The sequence below is a fragment of the Gracilinanus agilis genome, chromosome 2, assembly GCF_016433145.1.
Source record: "Gracilinanus agilis isolate LMUSP501 chromosome 2, AgileGrace, whole genome shotgun sequence".
Lineage (NCBI taxonomy): Eukaryota > Metazoa > Chordata > Mammalia > Didelphimorphia > Didelphidae > Gracilinanus > Gracilinanus agilis.
Window position 1 is genome coordinate 716,649,289 of NC_058131.1, and position 16,873 is coordinate 716,666,161.

At 38.0% G+C, this 16,873-nt stretch overlaps 1 protein-coding gene across 1 annotated transcript in view; it reads right to left on the reverse strand.

The window, feature by feature from the left end:
* PRKG1 (protein kinase cGMP-dependent 1) overlaps window positions 1–16,873 on the reverse strand; it is a 1,248,761-nt gene that overhangs the window by 450,305 nt on the left and 781,583 nt on the right. The window contains exon 8 of the mRNA XM_044660333.1: window positions 1,337–1,442. Coding sequence (XP_044516268.1) covers window positions 1,337–1,442 — 106 coding nt within the window. The remainder of the gene's footprint in view (window positions 1–1,336; window positions 1,443–16,873) is intronic.

Below are 16,873 nucleotides of genomic sequence, written 5' to 3' on the forward strand. Positions count from 1 at the left end.
TATATCCATGGTCATGAAGGGAATGGGCATCAACAGTGGGATTGGAAGCAGCTCCCCTGACTCTGAGGTAGGTCTCCTCTTCCTGTACCATTCTGCCTTCTAGAAATACTGCTTGTCTGAATGAATGAATGATGACTATTGTGGGAAATGATGTATTTCATCTTCCAAAAGAGGGCAACATCCAGCTACTTTAGCCTTCACTATGGTACTCAACTAAACTAACTCCAAATAAACAGTTTCAGGGAGGGAAAACTGGGGCTGTTTCTGATAGGTCAAAGGGGCTGCCTCTAACTGTAGAGATTAGCCTCTGGATTAAGGGATAATCAGAATCTTGGTGTGTCTCTTTCATATTAGTCATCCAATTGTTACTTTTCCGCCTCATTCAGCAGGAAGCTTTGTCATGGGGACTCACTACACATACCAGATACGTCTTTATCAATTGGTTGTTGGGAGAAAAAAAACAAGAAGGTGATCTATTCTGCATCTAGCCCAGTCATTTGTTTCTTAGAGATGTGTTTTTTTAAGTGTCTCCCTATTTTTTTCTATGGAAATCATCATAGGATCATAGCTGATAGGATAATAATTCTACCTACCTCCCAGAAAGGTTGTGAGTATAAGATGAGATAATGTTTGTAAAGTTCTTTTCTAAGCAAAGTGCCTGGCATAGAGTAGGTGCTAAGTAAAAATGTGTCTTCCCCTTTCTTTGGATTCAGCTAGGTTGCTCAGTGGATGGAGTCCTGGCCCTGGAGTCAGGAATACCTGTGTTCAAATGGGGCCTCAAACACTTATTAGCTGTGTGACCACTGGGCAAATCTCTTAACCCCATTTGCCCAAGTTTCCTCATCTGTAAAATGAGTTGGAGAAGGAAATGGTAAACCATTCTGGTATCTTTGCCAAGGAAACCCCATATGGGGTCATGAAGAGTTGGGCATAGCTGAACAGCAAGTCACAAGTCCCCTTTCCATAAAACTGGAAAGGACCTTGAAATCTATTAATATAACTCTTTATTTTTCCAGTAGAGGAAACTGAGGTCCAAAGAGATTAAATGGCTTGCTTGTGATCACACAGAGAGTAGATGCCTGATGGGGGATTTATAGCCAGTTTTTCCTGGTTCTAAATTGACCCTTCTATTCATTATACTCTGCTGCCTCTCCAACAAAGTAGTTTCCTATTGGAGGATACCCTTTCCTTCATCCAAATTAATCCCAGCAGCATGGCTCCCCCTTACTCCACTGGTCCATTTGTTACCAATTGGGGAAAGGCATGATGCTACAGCTGAGATGCAAGACAGCTGAGAAGATGCACAATTCTAAAGGAAATGAAGGCAACATCCTACCTTTTCAAGAACTCCATATACTCCGTGTGCTTGATGAGGCCTGTCCTCATCATTATTGTCTGAAAACATTGTCGATCGATGGCCCAGAGTTTCACATTTACAAGAGCTGGAAAAAAAACAGAACAAAAGAGGGAGGACTGAATTAGAAAATGTCTTCAATGAATGCTCTCTGATAATTAAGATTAGGTACAAGAAGGGATGCATCTGATTGGCTTTCCCCCTCACTTTAAGGTTTACATCAGAATGTTCTACTCATCCCCCCCAAATCCATGCAATATTAAAAGTGAGAAAGTGTTTTCAATGGAATCTACTGACATTATTATCCACTCCAGGAAGAGATCTATGGTGATGAAGCTCCTATGAGACAGGGGCTCACTGGTCATGCGGGATGTTTCCAAAGACTAATATGAAAGGAACCACAGAGGGAGGATCCAAGGTTTCCAAGGAATATCTCAAAGGATAGTAATTATAGCAAAGGTTATTGAATCACTCGGCATGAAGGAATTTCCATTGGAAGAGTCGGAGACACTCAGTTTGTAGGCATGGGAATAATTCAACATTCATATAATGGAAATAATGGTTAAACAACATTTATTTTAGAAAGCTAATTTTTTTATGAATTTCAGTCTGTACTCAAAGTTACTTTTTATGTCCTTTATATGAGACACTCAGATACACCAGAGAATAATGTAGACATTTCTTCCAAAGACACCAATAGTGATATGTTCTTGCCTGCCCATACTGGGTGATTCTTGTATTTGTCTTTTCATAAATCTGTCACAGAAGGCCTGAGTGTACTCATGAGGGATGGTTCTCTTGCGATCTAATGGATTCCAGTAGAACATGTGAGCAATCCAAAGCCAGGTCATTGTCTTTTGATGGTAATAAATGTATTTTGTGAGTCCTTTATCATTATCCATAGTTTGTATATGATGAAACGGAGGGTAAGAGAGGAGTAACTTAGCTAAAGTAACCTAGCTAGTTATTTATCAGAGTGAGTAGTCTGATTGTCAAAGCAGATAGAACGCTGGGCTCTGAATCAGTAAGATTCACCTTGACAAGTTCAAGTCCAGCCTCAGACACTAACTAGCTGTGTGACCCTAGACAAGTCACTTAACCCTGTTTGACTCAATTTCCTCATCTGTAAAATGAGATGATGAAAGAAATGGCAAACACTCCAGTAAGATTGCCAAGAAAATCCCAAATGGGGTTACAGAGAATTGGACGTGACTGAAATGACTCCACAACAACAACAACAATTCTGTATCCACTGACCAAATCAGATGCCTCTATTTGGGAATGGTTTATTAAGTTATCCCATACAGGATTTTCTGAAAAATCTTAGGTCAGTTTGAAGATATCCAATGACAATAAACTTCACTACGACCTTCAGAACATGGAGTTAACACCTCTTTGTCTTCCCTAGGACAATTCTTGAGATGCCTATTTATTCAATATTCAATATTCAAGCCACTTTTGACTTAAGGTCACAGAATTAGAGATAGAATTGAGAGGGACCTAAGAAGCCATTAAGTCCATAATTCTTATTTTCCATATGAGAAAACCAAGGCTAATTGTGACTAGGTAAAGTGACAATGGCCAGCACCATTTAGATATATACTATCCTCCATCCCAGCAAAGTGCCTAGAAATGTGCTTTTTATTTTAGTCCAAAGCCAAGGGACTAAGTTAAGGGAACTCCTATTGGGGAAATGCCTTCTTTTAATGCAGATTAGCACCTCATCTCTAAGTTAAGGGAACTCCTATTGGGGAAATGCCTTCTTTTAATGCAGATTAGCACCTCATCTTTCACCTAAAGGCTTAGAAATGGGACCCTTATTATAGATTGCACTGGACCATAGCATAAGTCTTTACCAGAATTATAAACTGAGCCACTCTCTTCCATACTGAAAGGCTGGCACTTTAGCCCCTATGTCTGATTCCTTTGTAGACACTTAATGTTTGCTGATTCTTTCAATGCATAGATATGAGGATCACTTGCCAAAATCCTTAAGTCAGGTTCAGCCTCCCTGTCCAAAATGCATCCTGTTCTACAATATCATTAGTTACCCTTTCAATGTGCCATTGAAATGACTCAAAATATGCCTCGTCCTCATTGGACAGATAGATATTGGCAGACAATGACTCCAGCTTAATGGTCGTGTGAGTGCCCGGAAGACCTTGGGCAAGATGCCCAAAGTCTGACTTGTGTTTGGCAAAAGTGGCCATGACTTAAGTCACTGTGTGATAGTCACGCATAACTAATATTCACCTTGTCCCTCTGTCAAGTGATAGTTCTGTAGGGCTGTGACTAAAGGAATTGCTTTTGTAAACCACCACTAAAAGACAAGAAGTCTATTATTTCCCTAAGTGGAAAGAAGAAAACACTTCAAATGATGGCAAATAGCTGGTTCAGCTCAATGAGATGGGGGATTCGTGCTAAAAGTATCTGCTTCCAAAAGAAAATCCTAGAGATTAAAAAAAAAACAATTTTTCTGTGGCTTAACATTTAAGTTGGACAATATTGCTTTCTTTGGTAGTCCATTTCCTTTCCATCAAATTATGTACCTAAAAATCTGTCATTTTCTCAGACTCAGATCATATTGAATATTTTCCTTTGTGATAAATATGTGAGATCAGAGCTTTTAAATTTTCTAGAACACTTAACCCTTAGGAAGACTCCCAGCCTAGAAATTTGGCAAGATCTCATTTATAGTATAGATAAGATCTGAGCAAAGGAACCAAAGCTGAAGGAAGAAGAGAAGGAGGAAGAAGATGAAGAACAAAGATCTGGATTCTGGCCTTAAGTTTCCCACGGGGTAAATTCATCTGCCTTCTCTGGCTCCACCTTCCAGAATTATCAAGTGGTCAGTGATATGAGGAATATGATGAGAGTAAAACGTATTAACTTGGAATAAAAGGACAAAGAGATCTGGAAATGCTAGTTCACATGACTCCGAAGTATAAAGCAGTGAATATTTTCAAAGCAATATAACTTTAATCCATTAAGTGTAGGGCTATATTATGTTCTGCACGTATAATGTTGAATGCTTACAGAAGACCAGTGAGGTCAAGGGGTCCAGCCAGAAGCATAAGTCACTAGATCATATTCGCTATGAAATAATGGGTAGTCACTGATTCTGAATTAGAGTGTCTTAAATGGTGACAACATAAACAGATTATTTGTAGTATTTTCTCAGGAATGGCAAATGAGCACATCTATTTACCATAATTACAAAAATATGTTTAAAGTGTTTTGATCCCTTTTGGAAGAGAAACTATCGCCATTTAGAGTATCAGTAATTTAGTTATCATCAAAATCCCAAATAGTTCCAAGTGAATTCCCAGAATATACTACATACTTTAAACAACTGGGTATTGGATCCTTGATTTTTTTTTGTTTTGTTTTTATATTTTTAAACCCTTAACTTCTGTGTATTAGTTCCTTGGTGGAAGAGTGGTAAGGGTAGGCAATGGGGGTCAAGTGACTTGCCCAGGGTCACCCAGCTGGGAAGTGTCTGAGGCTGGATTTGAACCTAGGACCTCCCGTCTCTAGGCCTGGCTCTCAATCTACTGAGCTACCCACCTGCCCTGGTATTAGATCCTTGAAAGGAACTCTCTGAGTTGATGCTGTGGCACCACAGCCTTCAAGAACTTGGCTCCTTTCCATATCAAAGGGAGGTAGGAGAGGGGAACTCACATTCAATACCAAAATTTTAACATCATATTCTTGATTAATTTCAACAGAAACAGACAATCTTGCATGATAGTAATACAGTAGCTAATCAGAATTCCTGATTCTTAAAGCTATGTATTATATTCAGTGACTTTTGTCTTGACTCTTATCCAACAAAAGTCATTGAATATAATACAGAGCTCTAAAAATGGGGAATTTTCTATTAGTTACTAGACTGCTATTATATCCCATAACCTACTTCTAGTGAAATTATTTAAGAAAAGAAGTTATGCTGGATGGGGCAGATCTATATCACTGAAATAACCCTCATACTGATAAAAATCAAGGGTGTCTTTGAATATGTTTGAGTATTATAATTAACCATTCAGTTTCTACATTTTCATTTTTAAAGACTTTGAATTAAGACTCCTGCTCCTCTTTTGCACTCTGGACCATAACAGCTAAAATGTATTTGCATATTAGTATATGTATATATAAATATAATATGTAGTAGAGATGGGCATGTATGTATAACTATATGTTTTTCTATACATACATATAGGATACACATATAGGATATAACATAAAATATCACTCATTTTCAGTTCCTGTTTATTTATCAACTTACTCCATTAATGATTAAACTCATTGAGGACAGAGTTGGGATTTCTGCTTGTATTTGCATTTCCTGTGCTAAATAGAGTGCCTGGCACACTTAATAATGCTCATTAACTTGATTTCCTTTTCTGTTTATACATATATGACTGCTTATGTATAACTGGACTCATTCAATCATTTGTGAGCTCAGGCATCTGTTTTAGAGAAAAAATAGATTTTCTTCTTTTGTCAGAAGATGCATGGGAGGGCCCAGATATTTGTGGAAATGTTGAAGAGGCCATGATGAAAACTCAGAGAAATTGTCAAGATGCTGGCCAGGGAGTCTCCCTGGGGAACTTTATGTTGGAGTGATGATTTCTCAGGACCTTTAAAACAGTGACCAAAATAGACTTTATTTGCTGAGATGACTAAATCAGAACACATTTTATGGATTCATCTAAAAATAAATAAATCCACAAACTCTTTCTGTACTTTACAGTGTCATGTTTAGGTTACAAAAAATCTAAGATAAATTATAAATAACGGTGAACCTTCATTTCCCACCTTGAAGATATCCTGACAATATTCTAAGGTGAATTGATGTCCATTAACTTAAGGGGATAGAAATGTGATAGAGTGCCAGTCCCAGATCACTGGTACTCACCGTGTGACTCACTGAAAAGAGTTTCAGTTGATTTGTATAGTGAGAAAAGATTTTGACAATTCTCTCCCCATTCTTCCACATCAGTATGGATCCAGAAAATCAGCAATCTTTATGTGCCTACTATATCTTGGTCATTGTATTTGGTATATAAAGAAAAGGAAAGTAAATCAACAGAAGACCAACCAACCCCTTCTCTCTGGAAGCTCACCATTCAACCTAAAAAAACCAATGTATCAGATATTTCCTCTGGGCCAGGTTCTTTGCCATAACATTTTCCATTTTACTTCTAGGCTTTTCTATGTGATAAAGTCTGGTGGTCTCTGTTTCTCCTCTGGGATAAAAAATAGAATTATTTCCATTCAGGAAGTCTTTCTCTGACCTTGTTATCATTGGTCTTCACTTCCTCAGACCAATCTGTAAATGTTCTTCATTAAATCTTAATTATCTCCTGTAGAATTCCATTGGTTTGATTATTTTAGCCAAACCAGATATTTGGAGAAGGTAGAGGGCAGAGCATGAATTATTTTAATCTTCTCTCTCTAAATATGAGGCACAGATGGAGTTAACTCAGGCAAAGAGGATGAAATAATTCATTTCCCAGATTTTCAGCCATATGCTGACCTCCATCATTGCTCAGAGCATCCTAGATTCTTCTCTGTAGCTTGCCTGCTTGAGGAAGGGACTTTTCAGCACGATATAAGGAGAAAACAAACTTATCAACAATGAACACTTTCAAAGTAAACTGGAATCTCCAAAAAGATAATGGATTCCTCTGCATTGGGGATCTCCAAGCAAAGATTCGGGGACCACTTTCAAAGATGCTCATAAGGGCTAAATTTTACTTAGCAAGTTAAGGTTCACAAAACAAGCACTCTAATATACAAACATTATCTGATTTGTACTGTTTATATTACCTCATAATAGCCTTCTGAGGTACTATTATTTTTTTTAAACCCTTGTACTTCGGTGTATCGTCTCATAGGTGGAAGATTGTTAAGGGTGGGCAATGGGGGTCAAGTGACTTGCCCAGGGTCACATAGCTGGGAAGTGGCTGAGGCCGGGTTTGAACCCAGGATCTCCCGTCTCTAGGCTTGACTCTCACTCCACTGAGCTACCCAGCTGCCCCCTGAGGTACTATTATTACCTCTATGTTATTAAAGAAGAAATAGAGATTCAGAAAGGTTATGAGAGGTTTCTCTACAATCACAGAGCTAATGAGTATCTGCAGCTGGATTTGAATCCAGATACTTGAGTCCCAGGCTAGCATTTCATCCACTGCTCTCCAGTGAGGTATGGCTTCTCAAGACTTGGAGCTTCTTTGATTCTATAATTCTGGATGCTCAGAGATCATTCGCATACTAAATATAAGGCTCAATGGAATGGAAGAGACCTTGAGAGGTCAGCCAGTCCAAAATGCCCTTCCCATATTGTGCGTCATACTCTGATACACTGTCTACCTTTATTTAAGCATGTTCTAGGACAAATGATTAGTAATTAGGAGAGGCCATTTGCCAGTGACAGTGCATCTGGAGACTAGGAGTTTTACTGCCTTACAGATGTTCCTCCCAATAGCATGCTGGATGCATTTTAACCTTTCTAGCATAAAGAATTATCTATTGAAAGATATATATTATCCCATGGAGATGGGGTGGTAAAATGTTCTCGGTAGAAAAGACTGGTCCCTATTATGAGCCCAAGCAGTATTCATGTTGTTAGGAAGCTGAAATATTTGGAAGGATTTGGTGTAAGGAGCTACGTAAGAGCCACGGAAAGGAAAATGGAAGTCGGTTTTCACAGGCAGTGTTGAATTCAGTGCATGTCAAGCTGGTCTCTGATTCAGGAAGAAGTAGGTACCAGTCTGCCCCCTGACACATATTTAAGCTGTTTGAGCTCTGCAAAGTCATTTAAATTTTCAATGCTCTGGGAGCTGGGGAACTCTTGAAGCTTATAAACACTTGATAATCTGCATGGACAGGAGGACTTTCTTCACTGGGAATTCCTTTTGCCTGTAAAATCACAAGTCTAGTCGCCCCTAGAAGTAGTTGGTAGCACAGAGAATATAACACTGGAACTGGAGTCAGGGAGCTCTGAGTTCAAATCTACATGAAGACACTTACTAGGTATGTGACCCTGGAAAAGTCAATTAGCCTCTGTTTGCCTCCATTTCCTCATCTGCAAAAAATGGAGATAATAATAATAACACCTACCTCCAAGGATTACTAGGAAGATCAAATGAGATAATATTTGGAAAGAATCTAGCATGATGACTGCCACATAGTAAGAACTAGGTAAATGCTTTATTCCCTTTCTCTTTTCTTCTTTTCTTTGATTTGCCCTCAACAAAACAAAACAAAAAAGAATATTAAGTATAGGATCTTACTGTTTCTTTGAATTCCCCCCATGCCCCACAGATATGTTCAAGATCAAGACAATTCCTGTCAATACTTTAAAGAAAATTAGCCTGCAGCCTACCCAAACTCTCCACTTAGCCCAAATTCCATTCAGTTCCAGTCAGTCATTCTATCAAGCATTTCTTAAGTCTGTCTTTGTCTGACTCCTATCCTACAAGGATTACTGAATGATATATAATCTCAAAAAAATTACAAATTGCCTAGGAGTTATTATGTTGTCATTAGAGGTTATAGCCTATTTCTAGTGAATTTTTTTCAGGAGAAAAGTCATGCAGGATGCACTGAGATCGGCTTAATTAAGTGTTTACTATAAAGCAGGCCAACATTTCTACCTAAGGGACACTTAATAGGTCACAAGCCAAAAGTACTTTGAAAAATGAATTCAAAGGAAAAACAGAAGTTGTGTAACCTTTTTTAGAGAGAATAATTTCCGTAGCTATCCAGTGAGGTAGGTACTACCACCATTGTTATCCCCATTTTACAGATGAAGCAACTTAAGACTCAATTTCATTACAAATTTATAAGTACCTGCTGGGTTCCAGGCACTAGAAACACAAAGATCAAAATCAAATGGTCCTTGTCTTCAAGGATCATACAGTTAAGTTGGGCGGATAGTCAGAAATATACAAAGTGATTGCCAGGGGGTGGGGAGGAGCTCAACAATGTGGTAAGGGATCTGGAAATATCCCTTCAATGTTGGAGTTGAGCAATGTATTGAAGGAAGGCTGAGCTCCCAAAAAATAGAAGTAAAGGAAACCATTCTAGTCTTGGAGGACTACTTGTATTCTGGGATCTTAACTCATTTAATTTTATTGATTAAGAAACTGAGACTCAAGAGGTAGAATGACTTGCCCTTAGCCATCCAGTCAAGATTCAGAGATGAGATGAGATCCTAGTTCTTTCTGGGTATCCAAATTTCTATCACACAACACTATCCTCTCCAATAAATTCTACCACTGAACTCATCTGCCTAAGACTTTTTTTGATCTGTTCATTTCCCAGACTAAACCTGATCATTTCTCCCCATTATCTTCTATAGAAAGGATAAACTCCCCAACTCTATAAATCAATGAATGATATCTAAAACTTTCCCCAGTCTACATTTCCAGCCATGTCTCTGACTAGTCCTTTAGTATGAACTGTTCTTCAATGGATCAGTCTCAGGCTCATCCACTGCTAGTTTAAATTTATCACTGAGACAAAATATGACATTTGTAGTTAAATTAACAGTTAACCAAATGAGACTTATGTAGCCATATTAAGAGAATATTCAATAAGGATAAACTCTGAGACAACTCAAGCTGATTACGCTGAGTGACTCCCTTTCTTGAGTCATCCATAATTTTTCATCATATAACTATTCAAGAGGGCACATGGAGGTCCTCATGACTGCTGTCCTCACCTGACCAGTCAGTGATAGCAAAGTCCTAAGTTTTTAGTTGCCCAAGTCATCCAACTCCCTAGGATGCTGCACTTTACTTTTTTTTAGGTTTGAATTCAGCTTCATATGCTTTCCTAATTATGTGACTGACCAACCTTGGGCAAGTCACTTAACCTCTGTTTGCTTCAGTTCCCTCAACTGTAAAATGGGCATGAAAACAGCAATTACCTCACAATGTTGGGTGGAAGAAATGAGTTAATACTGCAGAGTTTGTGCTCTATAAATGTTTATTCTCTTCTGTTCCTCAAGGCCATAGTATAAAAAGAAGAAATCTGGTTCATTTCTTTATAGAGTGATAGCTGACAAGGCTAGAGACAAATGTAGGTAGCTTATCATTTGAGGTATCTCTGGCATGTCATCATAAAATATGGTTCCTCATACCTTTTTAAGGGAAAAAGTAGCCTAACTTGCCTGGAGGCAGGGGTTAGGATGTTTCTCCCACCATAAGGAATATACTCCCTTTCATCTCTATCTGTTGAAATCATCTCCTTTCATCCAATTTTCATTTAGATTTTCCTTTCTCCAAGAAATATTCCCTGATAACCGCAGCAATAAATAGTCAATAAGCTCTTGAATTTCCCAAAGCACTTTGTCTCCACACATGTATATGTCACATCTTGGCTTTTATCATCATCATCATTATTTAGCACTATGAGGAAAGAGACTTTATATATTTCCCAGAATGCTCATCAGTGCCTAAAACAGAGCAGTTAGTTCAGAGATTTGACTTGCGATATAGTAGAACTCAGCACAGTGCTCAGGTTATATTTATTGATGGATGAATGAGATAGTAGGAAAATAATTAGGTCTTTTAACTGAGTTCAAGGTTCCATGCCCAACAAACAAAATCTCAGCATATTACAAAAATCTCCAGATGTGTTTGAAAAGATCACTGATGGTAGCCCTTGGAAAGTCACAGAAATAGGAAAAGTACTAGAAGACTAGGAGATGGACAAAAGTTGTCCCAAATTTCCAAAAGGGGAAAAAGATGGCCCCTCCTTTCCAACTATGGATGAGGAGTCTTAATGGACGGATAAATGTCCAGAATGCATAATTAAGCAAACGATTTGTGAATATTTACAAAGAGGAATAGTAACAAATATACGGCATGGGTTAACTAAGGACACAATTGTGTAAAATGAAATTAATTTACTCTAATAACTTTAGTAGTCTATATTCAAGAAAACATTATACGCTTAATGTGTCTTCATTTCAGCAAGAGATTTGACAGATTTCTTCATTATATCTGCTCATAATGCAGAGAAAAGATGCTGAATAATAGGCAGCCTTTAACTGTGTTTATGGCAGTCCTCATTACTTCTTAACACTCACTAGTGTAACAGCCTTTTAATTGTTCTTCCTCTGCAGATTTTTCCCTTTCTGATACATTTATCACAGAAACCTCAAATTGATATCACTAAAAGCTCAAGTTTAACCATTTTATCCTCCTCAGAAACCTTCAATGACAGCTTCTTCTAATACAAAATACAAAACATTTAGCTTGTTTTTGTAAGCCTTTCACAGTAGGACTCCTACCCCCTTCTTTAGCCCGATTTCATAATACAGCCACTCCTACACTCTCTGTTTTGGTGAAACTGGCCCAGTAGGTATTGATTGTACAAAATATGCCATTTCTGTCTTTCTATCTTTGCATAAACACTTGTTCCTCCATGGCTAAAATGTACCCACTCAATTGTCTCTGCCTCTTAAAATTTTTAGCTTTTTTTAAAATATAGTTTATTGCCATCTTCTCCATGAAGTTCTTCCTGACAGCTCTAGCTGTATTGGGGGGGGGGGCAGGCCTACTCTTTTTATCTCTAGAAATTTTTATTTAGTTTGCATATAATTTGTATTTCATTCTCTGGGAACGTGCTGACTGTGTTGTACTTCAACACAGTTTTGAGTGTGATAGGTGTTACATACATATTTGTTCATAAATAGGACATGAGGTTACCAGATTTAAGTCACAGGGAGTTGTGGTTCAGAGGCCAGCATGGGCGGTACCATAATATTGCTATACTCTGGGTATTTATGGCACAGTGATATGGACGGTTGGGAGTCGTGACAAAAGAGAGATGATGACGGAGGATGTGAAACTACCACCAGATCTACTGAAAAGAACCTCTAGAATGCTTAACTTGGAAAAGAGGAGGCTCCAGGGGTGAGAAGGAAACTGTCTTCAAACATTGAGAGGTTGTAATCTGGCAGGAGTTTGAAAAGAGAGACAAAATGTATAATTCTGTAACAGACATCAGTATGAAGTCATACTGTCACTTAGCCTCTATCTGCTTCATTTTCCTCATCTGTACAATGATGATAAGGAAAGCACACCTGCCTCTCAGAGTCATTAAAAATGAAATAATATTCATAAAATGCTTTGCAAATCTTAAAGTGAACTAATAATATTCATTGTATTTGTCATGACTACTACTACACTATTACTATCAAACTAGTCAGTATATTGGTTAGTTTTGCTGAAGTACATAATTTTTCTATTTTTTAAATAATAATTTTTACAAGGCTGGTTCTCTGACAGAGAGGGAAAAGTATCCATTAGGCAATGAAGATGACAAAAAAAAAGTGGTCATTTTTTTTTGAAGTGTTAGACTATGTAAACAGGGGGGATCTAAGTTGGAATCCTGCCTGTGTAACCCTGAGCAAGTCAACCAAAAAACTATATTCCTCAGTTTATTCACCTCTAAAACTGAGATGATAATAGATCATATCTCATTCAGGTGTTGTGAGGGATCAAATGAGATAATATTTGTATAACTCTTTGCCAAGTTAAAGCATGCGATAAATGCTACCTGTTAGTACTGTCAATAATTCTATTATCAGTCGTCCCAACTCTCTTTGCACTCTGACTTTCCTTATCTCAGATCCCATCCTCTGGCACCTGCTGCTGGATATTCTTCTCATTTGTAATATTTTACTATATCTAGCCCTTCCAGAGACAATCATGCTGATCCCCTAGAGCCCTAAGTGTGTATTTCACACCGTATATTTCTTCTAATAATATTAAAACGTAAACACCAGCATCCCAAAGGAAAAAAATCTGCCCATTAATTACTCTATTACTTATCCTGTTAGAATGTAAGTTTCTTGAGGGCAGGTACTGTCTTTCCTTTTGTAATTTTATTGCCTGCATTAATCACTTTGTCTCACATGTAGTAAGCACTTGATGAATGCTTTGTTTTCTTTTTTTCTCCAATTCATTCATTCCTTTATTTACTCATGCCTTAAATTGAATGAGACCCATTTTAATGGACTATCATCTCACAAGCCTGCCTTCCCACATTATTTCAGTAGGATTCTTCCCTATACAGTGTGGTGATTCTCTTGGCGTGCCCTATTCCCAGCCATAGCTGGTGGACTCTGAGGATGGGGTCTGTTGGCAAGCTTTGTACGGTTTTATAATTTCCTGTAGGCTGACAGATGTGAAACCGATGTCTGGTCCCAATATATGAGCACATTCTTAATGAATGTCCTAAGCCAGTGTGTATACCCCTTGGACAGCTCAGACCAGACCTTGTTCCACAGTAAGATAATAGATATTACATTCTTAAATCCTCTGCTTACTGGACCAGAATATATTTCTAATAAGTACATGTTGGTAAACATGTTCATATATTCATAAAGATGAAAAGAAAAGAGATGCTGAAAAAAAGTTTCATTATTAGATGGAAGCATTGCACTGGTCTTAGTGGAAAGTCACTGGAGGTGAGCCCTCAATAGCTGGATTTTAATAGAATTAACTTTCCCTGAGGAGGGCTTTCCTTTTTCCAAGTCTGCTCTTATTGTCCAGCTTCTCTGGGGGCAGAGTTCAAATGGATGCCAGAAGACACAAATTCAATGAATTCTTAATCCAAATCCTTAAGGAAAATAGATGAAACGTTGGAATTATGTAGCTATTAGAACTTTGTTGAACTCTCTGCAATATACAATAAGTGTCCAGGAACGTGGCAACATTCGCAATGCAAAGAAAAGCAGTGACAAAGAATATGATGAGGGTTTTATGGTTTGGGCCATCACACCTGGTGACTCTAACATTCCCAGTGATGTCAGGTATGTAGACATCACCTTGGTATACCATTAGATGGCACAATGAGAGATGATCGAGGGGTACATTTATGTTGCAACTATTTTGTGTTCATTTATTGGCAAAGGATAGATTAGAAGACATGGTATCTGTGAAACCTGAGTTCAATTTCTGCCTCAGAAACTTAGGAACTATGGGACCAAGAGCAAGTAGCTTAATCTTTGTGAAGGCCAGATTTCTCTTTTATAAATTGGGAATAATGATAGCTCTACCTACTGGGATCATTGTAATAATAAAATCAAATGAGATCATACATGTAAAGCACTTCAAGATTATGTAGACATTCTACCTTAGTTATAATTATCTCCTCAGCACCCAGCCCTCCAGGAGAAAGTAAGCTACCTGAGGGTGAGGCAGATTGGTTTCTCTCTTCCTGTGCCTAAGCACCTAGCCCCTGAGCAAGGCAGATGTTTGACAAATGCTCAAATGAATTGAGATGAATGGAATTTTAAATTGACATAATGCTTTTAGATGGTTTTATTCATCTATTAAACATCAATGCAGCTTGACAATGTTTCTATCTGTTTTTTTTTCCAGAATCCCTCCTTCATTCCTCATAGGTAACACAGGATTAGAGATAAAATTAGAGATAAAAAATCGTAAGGATTTAATGGGCCACCTACCCATTGCTCACATTAAACCAGGACCCATGGAGGTAAATAAATTTTCCAAAGATACAGATGTTATAAAGGGAAGAACTGGGATTGGAATCTAGATCTTTGGTACAAATTAGCAAATACTTTTCAAGTGAATACTAAGTTCGAGATGCAGGGGATAAAAGGCCAGAATTATATAGTTCTGATGTAGAAAATGCGATATTATTCTGCAACATTATATGATACTTTGTCAATAAATGGTACTTTGAGAGGGAAGAAAACACTAGCTATGGCAGGGATTCTGGAATGACTTCTCTTCCAGGGAGCAGTGTTTCTGCAAAGCCTTGAAGAGTCCAGAAATTCCAAGAGGAAGAAGTAGAAAAGGAGACTGTTATAGGTTCTACAACAGAAGTTGGCAGTGGCATAATGGAGCCAAGAGAGGAGCCAAATCAGCAAAACAGAAAAAGGTGTAAATGGAACTCATGAAAAATGGAAAGGTAGTTACCATTAGACTGTACAGGCTTTTGTCTAAGAAAATACGATTTGGTTCATTCTAAGGACAATGACTGAGGCTTGTTGAACAAAGGCTCAAGTTTCATTGCCAAATGTGTACTTTGGGTGTGTCAAATGGGCACTTCTCTTTGTAGCTCCATCTCCAGCACCTCATACAGTTCCTGGACATTTAATAGTAGACACAATAAATGCTTGCCCATATAATGAGTTTAGAGTGAATAAGAGAGGGGAGATATTTGTGGAAGGGAGAATGATTACAATGGTTTTTTTAATCATTCATAGGAGGTGTGTGCAGGGATATGGTGGTAAAAATATGAATAAGGAGAGATAACTTGGCTTTCTATATAAGTAAGAAAACCGAGGTCATTGAACAGTAACTTCCTTGACTCATTTATTTAGATTCTTAACTATTTAGGAGCATTAACTCCTCCCTCCCCTTTCCTTTTGGCCAAAGCACCACCCTGTACCCTGGATGATGATAACATGATCTCCTCCTCCTCCTCTCCCTCTCTCTATTTTTCTTCCTATCTCTCTGTCTCTATCTTTCTTCCTTCTTTCCTCTTCCTTTCATGGTCAAACTTTCTGAAAATATTGTCTATACCAAATGCTTTCATTTCTTTACTAACCATTCCATCTCCAACCACTTCAATCTAGCCTTCTGTCTTAAAAAAACAAAACAAAACAAAACAAAAAAACAAAAAACAACTCTTAAAGACTATTCAGAGACAACCAAATCCATTCAAATTTTTAATCCATTTATTCAATTCATGATGTCATCTAGTTCTCCTCAATACTTTCTCTACTTAACTTCAAAGGCATAACAATCCTTATTCTCTACCTGGGTCCCTAAAAGAACCTTGTCAGTCTCCTCTTATATCTTCAGGCTCTGGGCTGTGTTGGCCAAGATCTCTACTCTTTTCATTATTTATTCTCTTTCACTACTGTCACCCATCCTCATGGCTCACTCTCAACACCATCTATATGCAGATGACTTTCTTTTTATTTTTAATTTCAAAAATTTATTTAATTAATTTAGAATATTTTTCCATGGTTACATGATTCATGTTCTTTTCCTCCCCTCCTCCCACCCCCTCCTGTAGCCAATGAATAATTTCACTGAGTTTTTACATGTCATTGATCAAGACCTACTTCCATATTATTAATATTTGCATCAGGGTGATCGTTTAGAGTCTACGTTCCCAATCATATCCCCATCAACCCATGTGATCAAGCATCTATCTTTCTCTTCTGTGTTTCCGCTCCCACAGTTCTTTCTCTGGATGTGAAGAGCATCTTTCTCATAAGCCCCTCAGGATTGTCCTGGATCATTGCATTGCTGCTAGTAGAGAAATCCATTACATTGATTGTGTCACTATGTATCCATCTCTGTGTATGAGGTTCTCCTGGTTCTGTTCCTTTCACTGTCTATGCAGATGACTTTCCAGTCTACAAATCCAGACCCAATCTCTCTGAGCTCCAGACCCCCATCTTTAGCTGCTTACAACTGGACATCTCCTTTGGAATGTTCTGTAGACCCTTCA